We start from the raw sequence: 22,772 nt of genomic DNA on the forward strand, positions 1-22,772 counted from the left end.
AGGTGAAAATCTTGCCAAAACCATTCAAGAGAGCCGGAGTGAGCTATATCACTGCTCAGTTTCACATCATTATGTACAATTCGCGATAGTGTAAATAATGATTTATTTACATAAAAATTATGTATGCATACAAAATTGACTGACTTTCGCGAATTGTACTTAAAGGTGTGGAACTAAGCAGTGATGAAGCTGAAGACTATGAATAGTGGAATATGTAAATCACAATTTATAACTCACTATTGCAGTATTGTTATGAAATGGACCTGCATGGTTATATTTAGTTCCATATTGATGTGACGCCCCGTGGCAACCAAAGCGAATAAAAATATTCAAAAAGTTAAGAATGGCTGGCGATCAATAGTCGCTGATAGACAACTGCTGTTATCGGCAACAGACAGCATCCCCCATAAGTTGAAACAACTAAGAAAGTGCAGCTATTACACTTAATGCTGTGGTAAACTCACATCTGCTTGTCAACGCATTTTGTTGGATGACCGTACTGGTAGCACTTTGTTCTAAGTATGTCAAAGTAGCCGACGCCCAAGGAAAAAGAAGTAAAGGTTTGGGCCTTCAAGAGACAGTTGAAGAACTTCTTATCGGCATCACAACTTGTCCTGCAAGGGCCAAAAACAAGAAACGCACATATCAGTCGCTAGAGCTCTCTCCATACAGCATATGTTGCATGAGGTCATGGTTTTTCAAGTAATATTTTCAAATACAAATAACGAACGTGTGCCTTGAAGTAGCATGTTAGCTACACTTGGAAACGCTGTGTTCTTGTCATTGGGGCGCCTGGCTCCATCCCCATTTGTTTCGGTGTTGTTAATTGTTTCATTTAAAACTCATAAACTGGATTTCCCATTCAGGGCCATAATTTTGGGAAGATGGACTTCCCCATGTGTAATTTCGGGGCATCAGCCCAAACTGCTTGAGGCTCTTAACGCTGTTGAATCTTTTTATGTTAGCAGATCAGACAGCCTCGTTAAGTTTCTCAACACACAGAATTGCGGACCATGTTCAGTGTCTAGTTTTGACGTTGAAGATATATTTTATTCGCTACTGCATAACGAACTTATGAGGAGTGCCAGGTCTTGTGTGGTTGATGATAATGACGAAGCCAAGTTGGTTAGTAACTGCGGCCGATCTGTGGATAGTTTTCTTTAGAATCCTTGTCGTTTTATTTGCAATCAATGTTTGTTGAATGGAAAGGGAGCACGTTATTACAGAAGTCGGGAATTCGCATAGGATCAAAGGTGGCCCCAGCCTTAAGCCATATTTTTCTTAGTCGAGTTGATATTTATATCACCAGTAGTTTGGAAGTTTGGCCTTTAATGTGTTTGGGTACGTTGGTGATTTCTAGATAATGACGGAAAGAGAGAACCTAACTAATAAAGTGGCAGATATTTTAACGATTTTTAGGAAATGTAGTAAACGTTCAAAATTTACCTTTGAGTTGCCTGCCGAAGGTGAACTTCAATTCCTGGATATCATAGTGAGGTTTCGGGAGGACTATTTGTGTTGGGTATATCAGCCTCGTTATGCAAAGACGCGTTAAAATTTTTCACAGGGTATTCTAAAATAATAAAAAACCGGTATTGCTTACGCTGCGCTGCGCGCGGTGCTACAGAAGACATGGAAGTTTTTTTTGTGGGAGAGTTTGGCAGATTCAGAGAACAGCAGGCGGGTAAATTAAATAAGGGGGTTTTACGTCCCGAAAGCACGATCTCATTACGAAGCGCGCCGCATTGGGGGACTCCGGAAATTCGGACCACCTGGGGTTCTATAACGTGCAGCTAGATCCAAGTAAGCGGGTGTTTTCGCATTTAGCCCTCATCGAAAAGCTGCCACTGTGGCCGGGGTTCAATCGTGCTTAGCAACCCAACAACATAGCCACTGAAGCAACCGTGGTGGAAACAACGCGGGTTACCCGGAAAGCGAAATCTTGAGGGCCAGTCATAATCTGATTAAGTGGGTAAAGGCTACTGAGAAGGTAAAGCGAAATTCAAGAAATTCCGTACGCAGTGAAAAAAGAAAAACCAGTGGTAGTGCCATATTTTCACAAGTTTTTGCATTGCTTGCAGGAAGTGGCTAGATGGTATGGGATACGTGTGGTCATGTCCGCTTCCAACAAACTGCTGGGATTTGTTCCAGTTTGCACAAAAATTATTGGGCCATGGCAAGGAATGCAGTTTCGGTTCCGCGAAGTTAAAAAATATATACGTTTGATGCAGATATCCGTTGTGTGCAGAATGCCACCGTCATGCGGGAAGGTATATGTGGGCCAGACCGGCCGATGTGTGAACATTAGGTTAAATGTGCGGTTGCCAACATTAAAAGATACGGTGGCTTTGCACTTGTCTTTGCACTGGAGAGAGTGTCGGTACCAACCTATAGCGAAAAAAACACACTGTTTGCTGGTTCTGGTATAAAGGTGAAACCACAAGGGAGCTTATGGAAGCCTTCCATATTGATAGGGAAGGGGAAAGCGTGTTGTTAAGCCGTCTGTCGTATTTAGTAAAAGTTAGTTGAGATATTTGCAAGAAAGTCTATCAGGGTAGATTGCCGTTAAAATTGATAGAGAAGTCTTCTATTAGCATTATTTGTTTTTGGCTGATGTATTGGCGAACTGATTTTTTTCCACGTTATGACACACTAGTGTTTTCCACGTGTGGTTCGACACGTCACCAGGAGAGCTATTACAGCGCATGTACTGTCGCAAAGTTGTTGCCCTGACGGCCTCTGTTTATAAATGTGACGTTCTTCGAAGTAAACTTCAGTTTCGAGTGAGCGCCAGTGTCGTGTTCTTATTGGCCTGTGTCCTAGACTGTTTCGCGCTGTTACTTTTTGAAACATGAATTACTACCCACTCACGCAAGTTTCCCTCCTATTAAGACTGCACTTACAGAATATCATGCGCGCTCTCTTCGGTGCAGCTGCTGAACCACGAAATGGTAGGAAAACGAGGGACATTTCCGCTATCCCTATCACAGATATTTGATCGCCTATCGTACAGCTGTGTTGAGCTGAGCAACTTGAGTTTCACGAGGTAATAAGGCGACCCATAGAACGCCTGCTCTTCACCCTTAGTCAGTCACTTACGCGGTCACTAAGCAAAAAAAAAAAAACAAGCGCATAGACGAGTCATTAGCCAAATTAAATTCTGGGCATAGCATTGTGAAACTACAATGTTAATATGAGGCGTGCTCTAGTGGTGGACATTTGTTTTGACCACCTGAGTCTCTAGAACATGCACCCAATGCAAGGTGCATGAGCGTTCTTGCATTTCGGCCCGTCTAAATGCGGCCGCCGCGGCCGGTCTTTGAACCTGCGCCCTCTCCTATCACCGCAGCGCCAAAGCCACTACATCACCACGGCGTGTGACATATCATTCCATTTTTTAGAAATTGGCGCACCCTCAAAATGTCGTCTTTCGTTAGTGGCGCACCCTCAAAATGTCGTCTTTCGTTAGAAAATACGTTTATCGCGCACGTGCAGAATTTCTTTTTTTGTTTGCAAATGTTTGCTTATGATCACGTTCATCAGATTACGACTGCGCAGCTCGCAAATTGGTTGCACAGCGACCGGCGCTATCCGTTGCAGACAAGTGAACTTACATTGTGTAGAACAACCTGTTCTTCACTCCACGCTTTGCCCCAAAGGCCGGTATGCTCTCCTTGGCCAAATCGTGTTCGCGGCAGCACATGTCCTCCTCCCGGGCGGTTCCCAGGTCGTCATAGTTACTCGCCACGTTTCCAGCGCCGCACCATTTCGTTCCTGTGCCGAGGCATGTCCCTGTGAGAATCGGCAAAGCTCTGCTATCAAATGTGCGGCACAACTTTTTCGCGCAAGCAGAACATTCCGCATATTTTGTGCCTTTTAATTTAGTGACCTTGCCTCACGAGTCACAAGACGTGTCATACCGGTCCAACCCATGCGCTCCGCACCTGTCCATCTTGCGGGAAAATAGTGAATTATGCGCAAAGATTTTCAGCTGCTGCAACCGTTGCGATCATTTTATATAGAATAGAACTGAAAGCACTCAGAACGTAGTCATCTAGCAGAGTCTAAGAAGACACACAGCAACAGTCAGATAATAATCATCCAACGCAGTGAAAGCGTCTTGACACCGTCAAGTCCATGCATTTTCATTGCAGGAGATCAGTTTTTTTCTGGTTCACTTACAAATGTTCTTGCATTTAATGAAGAATGTCTAAGTAGAGATAATGCAATGACTTTAAATTTCAGAATTAGGAAAAAATGTGCGACCTATAGAAGCTTGAATACATGAAAAAACGACGTATGCTTCTCTTTTCCGCAAAACAACTTAACGCATAATATATACCGTCAAATTGGCCAGGCTTCAGCAAGAAGAGGTATTGACAGCAGCCTACACATCCTTGCTTAATGCACACCCCAACATCAGTCAACGACCATGGTGGACTCATTGGCTGGGTTGCGTTGTCGCCTATGCACCCGCTACTTCTTGCACTGCAGGTGTTTGCTGTTATCACGTGTGCTTGTTTCATCCAACCCGCGTGATTGCGCTGCTCGAAATTTCTTCGAATGAGGGATTGTTGGACTACGCCTACGCTGCGGTCACTTTTCGCACAGCAAGCGTTAGCGGCGTCATGTTAGGCGAGGCGCCAAATATTTTTCCTGGCTGGCGCCACTGGCGTCGGGAATCTTGCCCTGGAACCTTGCTTGAGGCCTTCTCCGCCAGTGACGTCATCCGCGGTGCCGCAACTTTTTTGGCATATTTATCTGCCTAGTGCAACATCTTATTTGAATATTTTTATTTATGTTTGATATTTGAGCTCTGCGACAGTATGACCTTCATACCATTACGTGTTGTCTGATCAGCGTATTGCGTGTATGTTTTTTGAGTGTCAGTACGTCCTCGAGAAGCAAATATTATGCATTCTTTCTCGCATAGCAATTTATAACTTCCCACTGCTTGACTCGGGAAGTAACATTTTTTTTTTTCCTTTCCATGAGCACCTAAACGAAAAGGCTACAGTTTTACGGCGCTCAAGTTTTGCTTGCGTTTCGGTCAGATTCTTTTGAGCGGCGGTCTTTCAAGATCATTCTATCTTTACCGATATATTTACGTCCACTCGACTGCAATCTTAACGCACATTTGCATTTATTATCAAAAAATGTTATGCTTGCTCCGTCCTACCGTCTATATTTGTTTATGCTCTGCTGTGCCATATGTCGCTGTGAAGCACCATTACACTTGCAATTTCGCGTTTCTAGTCCGATTAGAGTAACGTACACTGCACAAAGATGTAGTTTGTTCCGTTATTTAATTGTTGCGCCTTTTGTGTGACTCGTCTTCATTGTCTCACTTCTGTTTCGGTGCTCGACTGCATGCTTTTAGGGTAGCACAACTTAAACACCATCGAACAATTCAGCATGCTATATGAAAAATATTCCTTTGCACTAGGGAAACAAAAAAGCATAGTTCCGGTGTGTTGCACCTTGGCTTACGTTCCCATCGTGTCATGCCTCCATATCTTGACAAGAATATACATTTAATAATTTCAATAGTCTAATTGATGTTGAAAACAGAAAAATTGGCAAAGTGGGCGTAGTTGGAATCGGCCGAATTCATAAAGCTCTTCCTTCGAAAGGGGTCTTTGCCACCAGTAGGTCGCCTTCGCGAATAACTTGTTCAGTGACGGTATTCGCTGGACTTCTTTCTTTGGAATATTAGTAGCTGAACAAATTGTCAATAGGGAATCCAGGAATCCAAAACACCAGATATAGCGGCCGATTCTATGACCACACCTTGGTCATAGAAATAACGTTCTTTCTCCATGTTACTAATTCCATCGCCACTGAGTAATAGTTCTAGTCATATTTATTATTGCTTGCCGGCCTTGCCGCTCTAAAAACTCTTTTTCTTTCCTTTTGTTTTTTGTAACGTTGCAATCGAAGAATGACCACAACACAAGCACTTCCTTCAACACCTTCAACAACAGAAGTCTTCCAGTTTATCCGTGTGTACCAGTTTTCACAGGGGGGGGGGGGGGGGCGACATTGGCAAATTAGCTGCCCGAGAGCACAAAGGGGCTTCAGGCCCGTGCGTGATGATGTTATGCAATGTTTGAGTACGCATACGCCACGAGCGCTGCGCCTCCCTAATTTCTCACCATGGGAAGTGAGCTGTCCCGTCAACTTTTTATCGTACTGTCAATGTCCTACATATGTATTCTCGCTCTTTTCATAGCAAAGTATAATATATATCATTTTTTTCTATTGCATGAAGTCACATGGCTAACACCTCATCGTCACTGTCATTACCTGGAAACATAACGGCTCCTTGATGTCCTTGCTCTTGGAGCTTTGGGAAGTACGAGTCCTTGGCGTTTTGCGGCCGCTGCGCGCACTGGTGTACAACGTTGTTCATTTGATATACGTTTACATGATCCACATAGGAGATGGGAACGGAGAACAACAGTTTATTGATTAGCGCCCTGTTCAAAAGAGAGAAAAAAACATAAGTTGTGTTCAGCAATTCAAGAATTGACGGTAGCAGGCACATGACTTTGGTATGACAGAGCCACATTCATCTTTTCCATTTATTTACCGCCTAAAGGCCCCGCGAGAAATTTATTTATTTATTTATTTATTTATTTATTTATTTATTTATTTATTTATTTATTTATTTATTTATTTATTATATAGACCCCCAATCGCCGAAGGTTATAAGAGGAGAGTGGGGTTACAATTGAAAAAGCAACTGAAAATTCAGAAAAATAGGTGGCGACATCAATTATAGCAAACAGTAAAGATGGCCTGACATTAAACAAGAATAGCGCCTAGTAAAGCAAAAGGAAAACACAGGAAAAGAAGATAAGCACCAGCGGTTAACAATATGCCAGTTGCCTACATCATATAAGGTGCCCAGTGAATGTGCACCACACGAACAGATGCTTATCTTTATTGTAGATGTATACGATACGTATTGTAACAAGAAAAATAAATATACCAGGCGTTAGCATTGCAAGAAAAATAATCAAACAAGTATTTTAGTAAAAGCGCACTGTCGGTGAGAGATGCAATAGAAGCCAGTAGGTGGTTCAAGTCTATGGTTGTGCGTGGCATGAAAGAATTAGAGAAAGTCTTCGTACTGCAGCAGATGCAGCCGACTTTATTTTTGTGGTAAAACCGAGACGAATATTAGGTGAGTGCTGAAATGAGATGGTCTGTCAAATACATGTGATTGTAAATTTTGTGGAAAAAACAAAGACGTAAAGCCTTTTGGCGTGATGACAGCGATGGCAATGATAAGCTATAATTCATTAGGATTACTCTGGATATGCGGTTGCACTTAGAAAGGATAAAATAAGGTGTGTTATTCTGGGCAAGTTCAAGGGCTTGAGATAGGTTAGCTTTCTTAGGGTCGCCGATTGCAGCTGCATACTCTAATTTTGATCGAACAATTGCCTTATGCATGAGCATTTTTAGAGGGACAAGTGCTTAACAGAAGTTTCGCTGAAGAAATCTTAACATGCGGTTAGCATTACAGATTATCGAGTGAATGTGGGGTTTCTTAGTCAGAGCAGCAGATATGAGAACACCTGAATACTTATAGGAAGATTCTGTCTCTAGTGAAATATTGTTTAAGTTGGTAAGACGGAGGACAAATGTTCTGACGTGAAACGCGCATTGGTTTACATTATCTAAGGTTAATTCCATACACCAAGTTTTATACTAAATTGCGACAGAATTAAGGTTGCACTTAAATGCCATTAGATAAACTGTTCCAGTCATATGTAGTCGCAGACTGAAATTTCCTATTAAACGATTGTCCATAAGTCTAGCAACCTTCACTAAATGTTGGGTTACGAACTACAACAACAGCACTCGTAACGACTGCTGTTACTTTTCTTCTAACCACAACGTATTAGACGCCTTTATGCGATTCATGGGCGTTCTCTTCGCAAATAAAAATTGGAAAACGCTACGTAATAACTATAATGTCCCTGCCAACAATTTATACCATCAGCTAAGTAGAATCTTTAGTTCCTGCAGAGAAGACGACGAAATTGTCGTTGTACACATCAGTGTTATGGTCTTTCAGAATAATATAGATTTTCCCCAGTTTCTGCTGTGAGACGCCGCTCCCTTTTTCGCCTAGGGAAGTGGAATCGGTGGACAACCTTCCGGACTTGCCAATGTCTACGGGAGTTACTCCAACGAAGAGAAACTGCTCCCGGACCGAAGATGACACCGACGACACCGAGCTGTACTCTCCCTCTAGTGACGCCACTTCTGACGATGAAGGCTTCAAGGTCTACACACGCCGGAAAGCGAAGAGATGAAATGTCAGCGGGTGCACCGCATCAAGTCGACTGTGACTCCAACGCCAAGAGCTCTGGAGTATACAATTCTCCTTGTTTCCGAGACGGCTACTGACAATTTCAACTGACTCAGTAGGCAGGCCATCTCTGTTCCATCTCTGTTTATCTGGAAGCTCTCGCTCCTGGCAATATAAAAGACGTCACAATTAATGATCGCAAGAATGTCCTCGCCATCGTCGTTACTAACCGACGCGCCTTGCGTCCCTTGATAAAAATTACGCAGATACATGGCATCAAAGTGCGCTTCCACATTCCACAGAGCTTGGCAACCACTGCAGGCGCGATTCACAGCATCGATGCCTCAGTGTGTGACAGTGATCTGCCTATCTTGGCCAAAACAACGACAGACAGCATTGCCATAATACAAGCTAGTTGTATTTACAAAAAAGTTTGCCTGAATCTCCTCTTCGAAGGTGACTGCCTACTATCGCACGCGAAGGTCGGCCATTTTCATCATACTGTAAGGCCTTTCGTGCACACGCCCCCCACAGTGTCGCCATTGCCAGGGGATTGGACACGTGAGTGCTGTCTGTAAGAACCCAGGCATATGCTCACGGAGTTCGGAGTCACATAGATCTCACACTGGTCGTGCAGTGGACTTCAAGTGCTCCAACTGCAAGGGTGCACATGATGCGACTTCGAAAGATTGCCCGTTCCAGAAAATTGTACAGAGGATCTTCAGTCCGTTGGTCAGAGCGCATTCGACACATAAAGAAGCCGCAACTAAAGTGAGACACCGGTGTCTTCCGCACCGTAAGTCAAGAATAAACGCAGATGAGGCAGTGTGTGAAGGAAGTGCCCAATCCGGCGAAGATTGGTCGTCAACCACGGACGTCATGCATTACCAGTGCAGGCGAGAGAGGGACGCCCACTATCGCCATTTCAAGTGAAGCATGGCCACCTCTGCCGAGCCGAAGCCACACAAACTTGCAGAACTAGGAGACGCAACTCATCCACCAACTACGAATGGCCCTGCAGCAGGCCCTGCAGCCAGCCCTGCAGTCGGCCCTTTATCAGTCAGCGCGGAACGCCAGGACCTGCAAGTGCTCAACATGCCTATGCCATTCGTAAATGTTATGCGTACTCTACTGACGAACTTGAACACCCCGAGTGCTCACAGCACACTGCAGGCACTGGATGCGATGAATTCAGTACTTGCGAGTCTTGAATAGCATCATGGCTCATTCACCACTGTGGCTCCGTAAAGATGTCAAGGAAGCATAACTGTTTCAGTAAAGAGCTCGGGGCCTCAGATCTAGAATTTCGAATTTTCGACCTTCAACTTCCTCGAACAAATTTCCCATTGTCGTCGCCTGCGAACCAAACCTTCAAACTACTTGTCCACTTGTCTTCATCCTTCATCCTTCAACTTCATCCACTTGTCGGCCTGTGAAGCTTTCTCATCCATGACGTGTAGTGTCATCAGCCAGGTCATCGCTTATGTTCGGCGTGAACTCACGTCCCACATTCAGTTTTGCCTCACGATGACGACCAATACGTGTGTTGAACTATAAAAACAAAGAAACTTACATTCACTCTCGTCGCTGCATATTCTACAACCAGTCATTTTGACACGCAACGAGTGCATGCTTTGTAATCTGCAAAGCCTGGTGCTAGGATTCTTAGCCGAGGCTTTAACGCACACCAGCTGCTCTGGCGGAGCTTTAAAATGGACTCTAAGGGAACAAGACTAGTAGCATTTGCGTCGGACCCAGACCTTTGTTGTCTTGATGACGGAAGCCTAACGTATTTATGGAGATTGACCTACAATATCATATTGACCACAAATAAAGGCGGGGGACAGGGGAAGAGAACACAAAAACGACACCGCGCGTGTCGTTCTTGTGTTTTCTTCCGCTGTCCCCGTCTTTATTTGTGGCCAATATGATATGCAGTAAGCACCAACTAGGCCAAACTGAAGTTCTTCTGATCTACAGCAATTGCCTGGACTTGACTTTGGTCTCTCGGTATGTTTAAAGCGGTGTAAATTGATTCTCAGACAAAGAAACCTATGGAACTGTATACGTTCCTACCTATTTGAAGATCATACGAGTAGGCAACTCGCTATCCATTGCTTTCCGTAAAACAGGCTGGACGAAGTCCATACTGCTTATGGAAGGCGAGTATAAAGAAGGCCGCCCATCATTGCTAGAGGATCAGGATCAGAGGCCTTCTGCAAAATATATAGATTACGAAGCTGAATTGGAAAGGATTAGAACTATTCGCCGACCAGCAGGAAGAAAAAGGTGCATCAAATGTATTCATGATCTGAGGAAGGCGAGGCGGGTCCAAAAGAAAATCCAACGCCGCATCGATACATTGCAATCCCAAAAGTGGTAATACTTTTGCGAGTGTTTGGAGCCACCCAATAAACCTCTCTCTTATATATGGAGAATTCTGCATGGCCTACAATCGTCTGCGCAACAGCGCCGCCCTTTTATGTCTCTTGCCGTGCATCATGGACGGCGTGAGGTTGACGTTGCTGAGGACGTCTACGCAAGAATTGCTGGCTTGACGTTACTGCCTGTATGAGCATAACGTGATCTTGCGGCACCCCAGGGCTCTCGCATGCATCTCATGTTCTCTATGAAGGAACTAGAAGCTGCGCTCGCGACTTGTAGGAAGTCATAATAGGCTGGGACCGACGGGATCACATACAATGCACTTCAAAACCTTGGCCAAAAAGCCCGCAGCGTACTCTTCGAGAGATACAATGAATCACTGTACGGCGGATTGATTCCGTGTGAGTAAGAGGGCAATTGCCTATAGTGAATTTACCTAAAAGTTCTATATCTCCATTAGACTTTGCATCGCACCATCCCATCGCTATTGCCAGTTGCGTTGGGAATCTAATGAATAGGATGGTGTTGACACGTCTGGAATGCTACTTAGAGCATGATGAGCTATATCCGAATGCAATGGCGGACTTCCGTCGCGGTCGATCATTCATCGATAACGTGCTTGATTTCGTAACATCTATTCAACATCAGAAGAGCATGAAACGATTAGCGGTAGCAATGTTTCTTGATGTCAAAAGGCGCATATGATAATGTAACACACCAAGCAATCCTCGGTGCTTTGATTGACATGGGCATTGGTTGCAGTGAAGTGCGCTGGATTCACAGCTATTTGGTATATAGATCATTCTTCGTGCTTACAGAGGAAGAGATGACCTCCCGCCGTCTAACCAGCAAATGTGTGCTGCAAGGCGGAGTATTAAGTCCCGCGCTCTTCCATGTAGCACTGTTGCATGGCACTGGATCATTGCCAAGGATGGTGCAGGTATCAATAAATGCATATATCTGTATTTGGGCGTCCGGCGTGACACGTCCGTAGATGCGAGTGAGGCTGCAGAAGGTTGTCACACAAACGCTTTCTTGCCTGCATACGAAAGGCCTGGAACTCTCCTCAGAAAAGTGCCGCTTTCGTACACCATCTCTGATTGCTATTACAGCATACCGCGGATGGTTTCGCTTCCTCCGCTTAGGCACTGCTGTCACCCTTGTTTCGGTTGCGCGTCGCTAATGAGCGGCACTATCTTTGCCAATGTAATGAGCCCCATAACAAATTGCCAGTTTCAACTTTGATGTGCTTAGGTATCACACACTTTGACCCGTCGGGCAGAACTTTCTTCCATGAGCCAGGTGACTTCTAACTTCGAAGTCACTCGAAGTCACTCAGTCAAGCTACCCGAAGTCACTAAAACTCTCTGACTCAGAACATCTCACAAGTCGGAGTCTCAGTTGGCCTCCAGATAAATGCATATTTTTGGAGTTTAGCCTTGCGAGTTCGCATTTTCTGTGACAATTGCATGAGAACTCTAGGTGTGTTCAGGCTGTCACCTTCGACACCTCCATTCTGTCCTGGGTGCTATGAGGCATACGCAATTTTCTCATCCCTACCTGCCACGCCAGTTCACCATGCGCGACCCACGCTGCGCGTGTTGAGGTCAAATGATCTGTTGCAGGTGCCAGGGCTAGCCTACATTGTCCGGTTGTGGTCCACACTTAGCAAAGGGCAGTTGATCGATTGATATCGCCCGACTTGCCTGATTCTCCTGATTGCAATCAAGCGATATTTGTTGGTTATAATCAGGCGATATCGTCTGATTGCAACCAACAAATCAGGAGATGCTTGAGTAATCACCGGTTCCTTTGCGGTAACTAAAAAGTAGAAAGGGTCAACGAAGTGTCGATGCTAAGGAAGACTAGGTCGAAATACATGGTAGCTAGTGTGAATCGATGATTGAGTGTTCATATGAGGCCACGACACGATAGACGCATTTGGGCAAGACGGCCCTCGCGAGCATCGGCCTGTCTTCTTGGCCTGGCTGGCGCGTGCTTTGGCGAGCTCTCATCCTTCCCGAATTAGGGCGTAAAGGAGCGAAGCTTAGCGCCTCTGGCACTTGGCAGATGATGGCAGGGGCCAGCACCAACACAGGCACGCTCACCCCAGCTCGTTCAAGGCTAAATCACTCATTTTATTTATATTTATATTTACGTGCTACGAATACGTGTTCTCGGCATAAAGAGCTATCATTGGATAACATACTGATGCTCATAGAACATTATAGGACGTTCCTTTAAAGTGAAGCTTATTTTCCTCTTGCTTCGACTTTCCCACTGCTGCTGTCACGAACACCGTGTCGGGGGGTGATTCCGAGCGTGTACATACATGACAGGCGCGAGTAAGAGTGGAAAGGTGACGGGAGAAACTCGTTTTAACCCCACCTTGTCGAATGTGCACAATACCCTCTGGAGGTTCCTGGCCGTCGCCACATTATCAGCTTGACAGCTGCAATTATCCATGACTCCTCTCAGAAGCATTGCAGAAACTTCAGAGCTTCCCTGTCAACTAACGTGCGAGGGCAGAGGGGAAGCAGATAGAGCTGTACAGAGGAGAAGCAGGAGATGGAGGAGAACATGCAGTTCCCATAGAAGAGAGGGGGGATGTGACCTGAGAAGGAAAGTAAACCCCTCTACTATGCGAAAGTGGTTGCGGGGGCACCGGATAAGCTTCAAGGTTCAAGGTGCGGTGCAGTACATTGATGTCATTTCTTAAAAATAAACGTCATGTAAATATTTCAAGCGGGCAACTGATGCAGGGCGCGTAGAAGCAGAACCGCATTACTTAAACCGCAGCGTAGGGTCAATGAGACACCACCGACGCGGTCGACCGTCAAATCAACACTACTGTGCCCACTGCGTCAGCGTTGCGGCTATGGCATTTCTAGAGGTCGTGGATTTGATCCCGTTCGCGGCAGCAGCGTTTTGACGGGGGTGAAGTAGAAAACGCACGTGCACTTAGATTTTGGAACACGTTAGACAACATCACGGTGTCAAAACTAATCCGGAGTTTGCCACTATGGCATGCCTCTTAATCCGAGTGTGGTTTTGGCAAGTGCAGCCCCATAATCCAATTCAAGTTCAATACTTCTGCCACATTGTGATGTGCCATGTGAAGCAATGACAACGCTCAACTCTCTGAGAGGTTACAAAATATGGCGCACAACAACTCCGCAAGCAAACACCTCTCCCTGTGTGTTCTGCGTACTACGCAGACAAACAGGAGAGGTGCACGCACAGTAGCTTTTAACGTCAACTCACCACTCTCGTATTAGCCTAAGCGTTGAAGACATTTAGCATTAGCCGTCAACATCACCACTAGTTATCGTCAATCAAAGCATCCAGCACGACAGGCTTAGCTTACATCGATTCCCACAATGCTTGGGATCTGCACAATTTTTTTTTCTGGAAGTGACTATAAGATTTTGAGATCTCAGATACACCAATCCTGTGTGAAGTCAGCTAAGAAGACCTTGTCTACAAAAAGAGTTCACACAGCTTGACATTGCATCAGCGAGTGGAATATTGCATAATTTGATGTTGGTAGCGAAGTTGTTTTGTTTGCTTTATTAAATTTTATTCCTGTTCACATTTATTTTCCACTGTCAGGACGGGTCACCCAACAGAAGCTGGTCCTTATTGCTACGACAACATTGGTCAAAGCCATAATTCTGACAACGCGTACAGTTAATTGATGATCGGTTCGAATCACCAACCCGACCTTTCGGCATATACATGGGCCCTTCAGGTGGGCTGGAGTGTATCAATTTCTGCCGTGTAGTTCGGCTGGTTCAACCCTTCTCGACTCTTTCTCAGGGCTACAAGGCTAGCGGCTGCACGTGTACGACAGGCAAATTTCAACCCCACAAGCGGACGCGACCGGTCTTTGTTGGTTTTATGCAAATACCTTGAACGAGCCCTTCCTGTCACAGGCTTGGTTATTTTTGCTTTTTTTTATTTTGCCCTCATCGCAACAAACTCTTCAGGTGCTAGTGATTGCTTTGTGCTGTGTGTTCTTTCCTCTGCCCGGCCTTCTTTTGCTGCGTTGTTTTAACGTTAAAAAGAGTGCGAGGGCAAGCCGACAAGGTTGCTGCACTATTTGCCTCAGTGTCCACGGCTGTAGTCAGAATGGGTGCTTGACCCGTGGACTAGAGCTGCCTGTGGGTCCCAAACTACGAAGGTACTTTTAACCTCTTCCTCGAGACACTATTGCCACCGAGACGCATTCATTCTCTATGTTGCCTAACGTGCGTTATATGTCTATTATGTGCCGTTCTTCCTGCGTGTATTATTTCATTTATCATCACGCTGACCTGGACAGGATTTTAGGCGTTGCTGCTGTCAAACCTCTGCAGATTTTCCCACGAATAACCCTATCTCCCCGCGCACACAGCGCTGGATGCTATATGACGTATCAAGTTTCCAAGGCACGCAGCCTATGAAATAGCGCAGGGTGCGGCAACACGGAGGGTTTGGCTTGGCAGAAGCACGTGTACACTTCGTCGCCGGGGCGTATGAACACGCCAGCTCAGTGAGTGCGTGTATTCGCGGTCATCGAGTGAACCATTGTTTATCTGTGTCACACATCACCAACTTTAGTTGGTGATGGAATGTTTTGCTGCAGTTCATACTGTCCATAAATGTGAGAGCCTTACTTCATAAAATATCCTAATATTTTTCTTTCACTATTGCTGCTTCCCACTTTGAGCGAAAGGTATGTATATGTTACGTTATGTTACGTTGGAGAGAAACAGGCAGAGCAAAGCTGAGCGATTTCGTTGCAGTTAACTAGATCAGTGCTATTTTCTAAAGTTTCTGCCGAAACACAGCAGATATTTTTCCTCGTCGCCCGTCTGCGGGCATGGAATGCCTACTCAATAACGAGATTTAGTTGTTTCGTTTGTTAAGGCAAGCTGTAACCTTTCCCGCCATTTCCTTTCTTGGCGCATACCCTCTCCCGATTCTCAATCCCGCATCCTTCGTTCCGCAGTCGAGGCAACACCACCCCTGACAACAGTTTCTGCCACAAAGCAATGCCACAAGGCAATCTTTCTTTTTTAAATAACCTCCGCAATAATCGCGCAGGAAAGCATGAAACTAACCTGCACAGTAATATAGTCCAAAATTAGCCAGTTAATCAAACCCTTGCGACATCACAACGAAAGCTTCACATTAAAGGAACTCACCTATCGCCAAGCATGTTGCAGTAGTGGACGAAGCCTTCTTCGTCCATAAAGACTTCCGCAAGCCGGTGACCTCCGAAATACACATCTGTAACAACACGACTACATACAATGCTTTTTAGTTTCAGAAGGAGAGGTTCATGCATTGTTTCAACCCTGACGTAGGTAGAAGTAAAAGATTGCCATCTTTTATCCTTACAATGTGCATCTCATCAAAGTCCTAATATTGTGGTTTTAAATAGGGCATCGTACAGCAGTCTTCTTCAAGCTATCTCTCTCAACTCTTTAAAATTTACGAAACAATTCAATCTCCTAAGTGATTTTTTTTTTGGGTCGCTAGTTGTAAGTGTGTACCGTATATTTCAAATCCCAGAATGATATTCTGTTTCTGCGCAAGACATAAGGAGGAACGCTCGATATGCTGTAACCTTGAAGTTCTAGAAACAAGTCATTTAGCAATTAAAACGCGCCCCTAAAACATTCATTCGAACAAAAACACAAGTAAGTCAAAAACAGTTAAAAATTATAATCACTGAATGAAGCATTAATAATAGCATCACCGGCCATTGTGTACTTTCACTTGTCCTAAGTTTTCGAGGCTTAAGATATCGAAGCAACACTAAGGTACATTTCGCGGTTATCGCTTTCATTCAGTGTCAAGAAAAGAATACTTACTGGCTTAGAAAAACCGACTCTGTCCATGGGGAAGCAGTTCGTGAAATTTTCGACATATCTTGAAGACTTCGGAAGCCGTTGATGCTGCCCAGCAGGCAAGTGACCACGCCCAAAATAGAAGCATGTCGAAAGGCAGACATCAGTTCTGAAAGAAGTTCAAGTTATCACGAAATTAGGTAGCGCTTACAAATACGCAAGTGCACACTTGCTAAGAGTAGTTTTGTAAAATGATCCTCTAGCTTTGTAAATGAACCTCTAGCCAGCCGTGTTATATCTTTCAATGGCACAGTACCTTCGGGGGGCCCTACAATGCTTCCGAGAAAGCTTCTTGGGCAGCACCAACACCACCATCACGATGCGGCGATTTCATGAAGTTCGTGTGACGGCGTGACACCAATGCGTGGCACAGTAATAAATGGTTGGAAATTTGCGGCTTACGTTCTCGTAATATTGCGAGTAGGGGAAAAAACCGTGCCACCTTCCGTTTTACGGCCACATTTTGCATTGTCTGATCATCGCACAGCCACGGGCTAGGTGTTGTAACAATGGGAACAACACAGCAACGCGCCTAGCGCAAGTCGTGCCAACGGCCGCCTAGCAGGAGCTATGGCAAGCGCAGAAGTGACGTCACACAACACCTGTGATGTTATGGCCGCTGTGACCTGACCGCGCGGTACCCGTTCTCAGATCCCAGGGAGACACCAGTAACAGGCTGATCACGCTCGACCACCACGGTGCGCCAACTTACTTTACGTAACGTCGACACTTTGCGAGTGCCCGGTGCCACTCGAAGACGTAATAGAAGTGGTGTGTGGCATCCAGAGCCACGAAAATCGGAGTTGAGGGTTCCTCTCATTTTCCTTGTGTTTTGAACTTTTTGCAACTGGTAACGTGAGTTGGCATCCATTAACTCTAATGCTTCCTTTTGTTGTTAGTTGTTTGAAATGCTAACAAATGGCCTAGAGCCAGAATAGCGGCCTTAAGGAAGTGTTTCAAGATCATTTTATAGAACGGCACGTTGCGGTGGAGGCGTTCTACTGAGCAATGTGAGTTTTTTCTTGCTGCTGCGGCAGCGAACGTTAAATGTGATAATAATACTAACTATTTATGACTGTCACGAGTAGGTTAACGCCTGGTACGCTTGCTTGAGCGAGCGGAAGGAACACAGGAACGCAAGGTGCAGCACACACAACATTCATTCAAAATGGACTCTTAAGAACAGGAAAACACGGTAACATTCGACTTATCGCTCACGGCATGCGTCCTCCCTTAGTGAGCTTACCGCGCACACTACCGCGTTTACAAACGTCTGTGCGGCGATTGTCTATTCACTGTAGTAGGAGCGCTTACAGTACCGGTACTGTTCTACGCGAGTATCGGCGTCCCCCCGGTCTGTGGTCTGTCGATGCGATCTGGTCGTCGTCAGGCGTTGTTAGTGTCCGGCGTCACCGACGCCCCAGCCGACGTGACGACGGCACGGTCGCTGAGAGGCTGTCGCGCTCCGGCAGAGCGGGGCTCGTGCCGGCTGGCGCTCCCGGTGCGCGCCGGCCCAGCTTGGTTCTCCGGACGGGATGGTGACTGGCTGTAGCCAGCCTCCGCGCGTCTACGTTCAGCGGCAGCAACGCTGACGTGTCCTAGCAGGTAGGTCCGAGCCAGCGGTCGTTCCAGGGACGTCGGACATCTGCTCGCCGAGCCTGGTACTCGGGCGGGACGTCGATGTGTCGCCTAAGATCTGGGGCAGGACCCAGACAGGCGATCTCCGGCCGTCTTCTCTTGGAACGCTGCGCCCGGTCACCACGTCCTTCTCTGCGCGTGCCTCTTCTCCAAGATGGCGACTCCACGCGCTCGCTCCGCTCTTTCTTCCTCGTCTTCTTTCCTTGTCCACGCTTGTCACTCCTGACAATGGCCCCCTTGTTTTCCGAGTTTTCGCTCCGCGAAAACTTCACTCATTGCTCGTCTCCTCTTGGGTTTATACGGACACTGCACTTCCACTTCGTCACACCACATATAACTTCACTTCGCCACTTCTTCGTTCACACGTCACTGCATTTCACTTCACTGCACTACACCACATATAACTACTCTTCGCCGTTTCTTCCTTTACACCCTCACTGCACTCCACCGCACTTCACTGCACCCACACGCACATCACGCAAGTTTCTGCCAAGTCTTAACACTACGTCAGTGTCAACGACAGCACCATTCACGAGGCATTCTATTCCACGAGTGTTTGAGGAAGACTCCTCAGAAGCTCTAAACACTATATGCATGCGCCGCAAGGTGTTCCCCTGTATAAGAACATATTCACACAGTAAACACGTAAACGAACATATTCCGAAAAGTAAGTGATGTCCTTCGTGTCACGTTTACTCACTAAATCCGCGTACTCCTGCCTACCGGTTGTTGTGTGACATCGATACAGCCAGACAGGAAGCTGTGCACTAGTCCTGACTCTCGACGTTGGCGTCTCATCGCGACGTTGCCTCGAGTAGAATGATTTAGATGAAACCAGAAGTTGGGGCGGGACCCAGCCCTGCATGCCCTGGGCTTGTCAAAGTTGTCGGACACAGCGATGATGCGTCCATTGTTCTTCAATTCTTGAGCCCGTCTTTTCTCACATACGCTTGGTTTAGACATCATGCTTGTTATCTTCGCCTTCTGAGGCGTAATTTCTGTTGCTGGGATGTCTGCTTGGTAGGGGCTTTCAGCAACCGACTCTGTCATGACCATTCCGGCGTCCTTTTGAAATGGTTGCACAATAATAGGCGTAGTCCCTAGAGGTACCTTTGATACCAATCCTTTTGATGTGGTTCTCTGGCATATGTCGCAAGATCGCACAAACCGTTTAATGTCACTTTGCATGCACGGCCAAAAGAATTCTTCGGATACTCGGCTGGTCGTCTTCCTTACTCCTTGATGGCCAGCCCTAATAGTGTCGTGCGCCCTTTCGAGGACAGCTCTTCGTAAACTCACTGGCACTACTAACTGTCGGGTTTCTCTTCCATAGTTGGTTCTGACTATTCGGTACAGTAATTCTCCAACCTTCTCAAACTTATGTGTGACCCGGCTTTTCTTATTCGCAACCCATTTCCCTAAAATTTCAAAATACCGTCGCAGAGTACTGTCCGCTTCTTGCTTTTTCTTCATTTCCGTCGCGGTTATATCCATGGCGGCGCCTGAAGTGCCCTTTATACCGACATCTTTTCTATCCTGGTTCCTTGTGCTTTTCTCTACTGACAATATGCTAGCTTCTCTGGTATACGGATCCGAACTTTTTTCGTTGTCTCTGCCACCGGCTTCGGTGAATTCATGCTCCGTCCTACTTGTAATCGGGATATTAGGAAAACTCCAGAGGGGATCTGGATCATCCACTCTTCTGACTCCTGGCACATTCCCAAGAATGACGTCGTAAAGCGGTTCTTTGACGCACCGGGCTTCAATCCAGCCGCAATAATAGGGCGTCAAAAGTAACACACGAGCCATAGGCATTCGCCTTACTGTACCATCCGCCAATCGAACTGGTGCTTCTGTACCGGTGATATCTCTGTCCGACACCATGGATCGCCTTACCATAACAATGTTGGACCCGGTGTCTCTTAGTACAGACACTTTTCGTCCCTGCAGCATTCCCTCTACTACTGGCATCGACGTTTCCGGGTCTCCCGACGACGGAACCGTCATGACAGCACCTGCTTTGTCGCTGGACTCCTATTCCATTTGCGTCCTGTCACCTTCGATGTGCCTTTTGCTTGCAACAACACATGCAGTCTTATTTTCTGAATTAGCTCGACAGGTTTGTATTGTATGTCCCTGCCGTCCGCATCCCTCGCACTTCAAGGTCGAACTGCGAGTGCGACCCAAGGGACAATTCATAGCCCGATGCCCTATCCTGTCACACATAAAACATTTGATTGTGCTTCGAGTCTGTTCTCTTTCATCTTGTGTCTTTTTATCTTCCTTCCCCTTTCCCAAATTCTTTTGTCCTTGGGCTTCTAAATAGCGGTCGGCGTGTTCAGATAGTTCCGCCACCGTCCTCAAGTTGCGTTCTTTCAGGAATATAGCCACGCCCTGATGACATGATGCTAGGAACTGTTCTGCAATCATGTTGTCCCTCAAGTCTTCAAATGTCTTCTCTACGTTAGCCATCTCCAACCAACGATCAAAGTAGTTGGAGATTCGGGCGGCGAATTGCTGGCCTGTCTCGTTATCGTGTGGCTTGGAGCTTCGGAATTTATCCCGGACACCTCCGGCCGTTAGTCTGAAGCGTTGAAGGAGAGCCTTCTTTACCTTGTCATAATCTAGTGCGTCAGTCGCTGACATCCGGCTGTACACGGCCAATGCTTCCCCCACGAGACACATAATCCCGTCGCCCAGTCACTCTTCGGCCAGCCTTGTCCAGTTGCTATTCGCTCAAAACGCTGGATGTAGGCATCTAGGTCATCTCGCCTTTCGTCAAAAGGGGCGATAAGCTTTTGGGGACACACTGTCGCTATTCTCTGAGGTAGCACGTATGAGCTATTTCCTGCCTCTTCTCCACTATTACACATGCGCAGCTGCAATTTCTTTTCTGTAAGCTCTTTTTCCAAAATCAAATTCCTATACGCACGCTCGTCCGCATCCTTCGCTCTCTCCTCAGCTGCCTTCGCTCTCTCCTCATCTTCCTTCGCAGCCTCTCGCGCCTCTGCGCGTTCTTCTCTTAATCGCTTCTGTTCCTCGTGATATAGTGCTATTATGGCCTCAGCCGACATGCCCGCGGCACTGCCAGCCGTCATCAAACGTTCAAGGTCCATTCCGCTGCTCAAGACACACCGAGGCACGTGACAAAGTTAAAGGGATCCTGGCAGGCTCGCCAATGTTGTCACGCGTAGGTTAACGCCTGGTACGCTTGCTTGAGCGAGCGGAAGGAACACACGAACGCAAGATGCAGCACACACGTAACATTCATTCAATAGGCTATTTTAGCAGCAGGAAAACACGGTAACATTCGACTTATCGCACACGGCATGCGTCCTCCCTTACTAAGCTTACCGCGCACACTACCGCGTTTACAAACGTCTGTGCGGCGATTGTCTATTCACTGTAGTAGGAGCGCTTACGGTACCGGTACTGTTCGACGCGAGTATCGGCGTCCCCCCGGTCTGTGGTCTGTCGATGCGATCTGGTCGTCGTCAGGCGTTGTTAGTGTCCGGCGTCACCGACGCCCCAGCCGACGTGACGACGGCACGGTCGCTGAGAGGCTGTCGCGCTCCGGCAGAGCGGGGCTCGTGCCGGCTGGCGCTCCCGGTGCGCGCCGGCCCAGCTTGGTTCTCCGGACGGGATGGTGACTGGCTGTAGCCAGCCTCCGCGCGTCTACGTTCAGCGGCAGCAACGCTGACGTGTCCTAGCAGGTAGGTCCGGGCCAGCGGTCGTTCCAGGGACGTCGGACATCTGCTCGCCGAGCCTGGTACTCGGGCGGGACGTCGATGTGTCGCCTAAGATCTGGGGCAGGACCCAGACAGGCGATCTCCGGCCGTCTTCTCTTGGAACGCTGCGCCCGGTCACCACGTCCTTCTCTGCGCGTGCCCCTTCTCCAAGATGGCGACTCCACGCGCTCGCTCCGCTCTTTCTTCCTCGTCTTCTTTCCTTGTCCACGCTTGTCACTCCTGACAATGACATACCACACTTGATCCTCGCTTACAATGTTTGCAGGTTTGCTAGTCCTCAAAAATGCAGCAGAAAAGCGAAATACATTAACTCACAACCTCCTGTTTACGCGCTAGCATGCTCAATATCAGAAAAATATTCGGTTTTTTTCTTTATTGATTGTTCTTGATATATAGCCACCTTTAAATCAACAAAACTAATATTCCCATTAGTATGTTAGAATTATTTGTGTTGTCAGAACCTTAAAAATTTCACAAGGCAACCTTGCGCCGCCTCAGCGGAGGACTGGCCTACATGATTTCTCGGAAGTATATCCATGCTTTACATGCGTTTCGATCACAATGATGCCCAGCCCTACATAATTTCATTAGGTGTTGAGGTCCATGAGCGCTATTCGATCAAACGTCACCCACGCAAATTTTTCATCGGCAGGTCTGTTATGCTACGGAGGTAATGCGGGAAGCCTTTTTTTAAACTTCCCATTGCAATATGTCTCAGTATCAGGTAAATTCTGGCCCAAACAAAAATTCATGAGCTGTTTTCTAAGGTTTTTCTGT

The 22,772-nt window shown here is 46.6% G+C and overlaps 1 protein-coding gene across 1 annotated transcript in view; it reads right to left on the reverse strand.

Moving 5' to 3' along the window:
* LOC139048066 (uncharacterized) overlaps nucleotides 1-22,210 on the reverse strand; it is a 48,699-nt gene extending 26,489 nt beyond the window's left edge. Inside the window, exons 1-6 of the mRNA XM_070522460.1 lie at nucleotides 17,928-22,210; nucleotides 16,573-16,717; nucleotides 15,901-15,999; nucleotides 6,307-6,479; nucleotides 3,615-3,792; nucleotides 465-614 (exon numbers count right to left, since the gene is read on the reverse strand). Of these exons, the coding sequence (XP_070378561.1) occupies nucleotides 465-614; nucleotides 3,615-3,792; nucleotides 6,307-6,479; nucleotides 15,901-15,999; nucleotides 16,573-16,712 (740 nt within the window). The 5' untranslated portion in view covers nucleotides 16,713-16,717; nucleotides 17,928-22,210. The remainder of the gene's footprint in view (nucleotides 1-464; nucleotides 615-3,614; nucleotides 3,793-6,306; nucleotides 6,480-15,900; nucleotides 16,000-16,572; nucleotides 16,718-17,927) is intronic.
* Nucleotides 22,211-22,772: the final 562 nt, after the last annotated feature.

Source organism: Dermacentor albipictus, chromosome 7 (assembly GCF_038994185.2).
Source record: "Dermacentor albipictus isolate Rhodes 1998 colony chromosome 7, USDA_Dalb.pri_finalv2, whole genome shotgun sequence".
NCBI classification, from domain to species: domain Eukaryota; kingdom Metazoa; phylum Arthropoda; class Arachnida; order Ixodida; family Ixodidae; genus Dermacentor; species Dermacentor albipictus.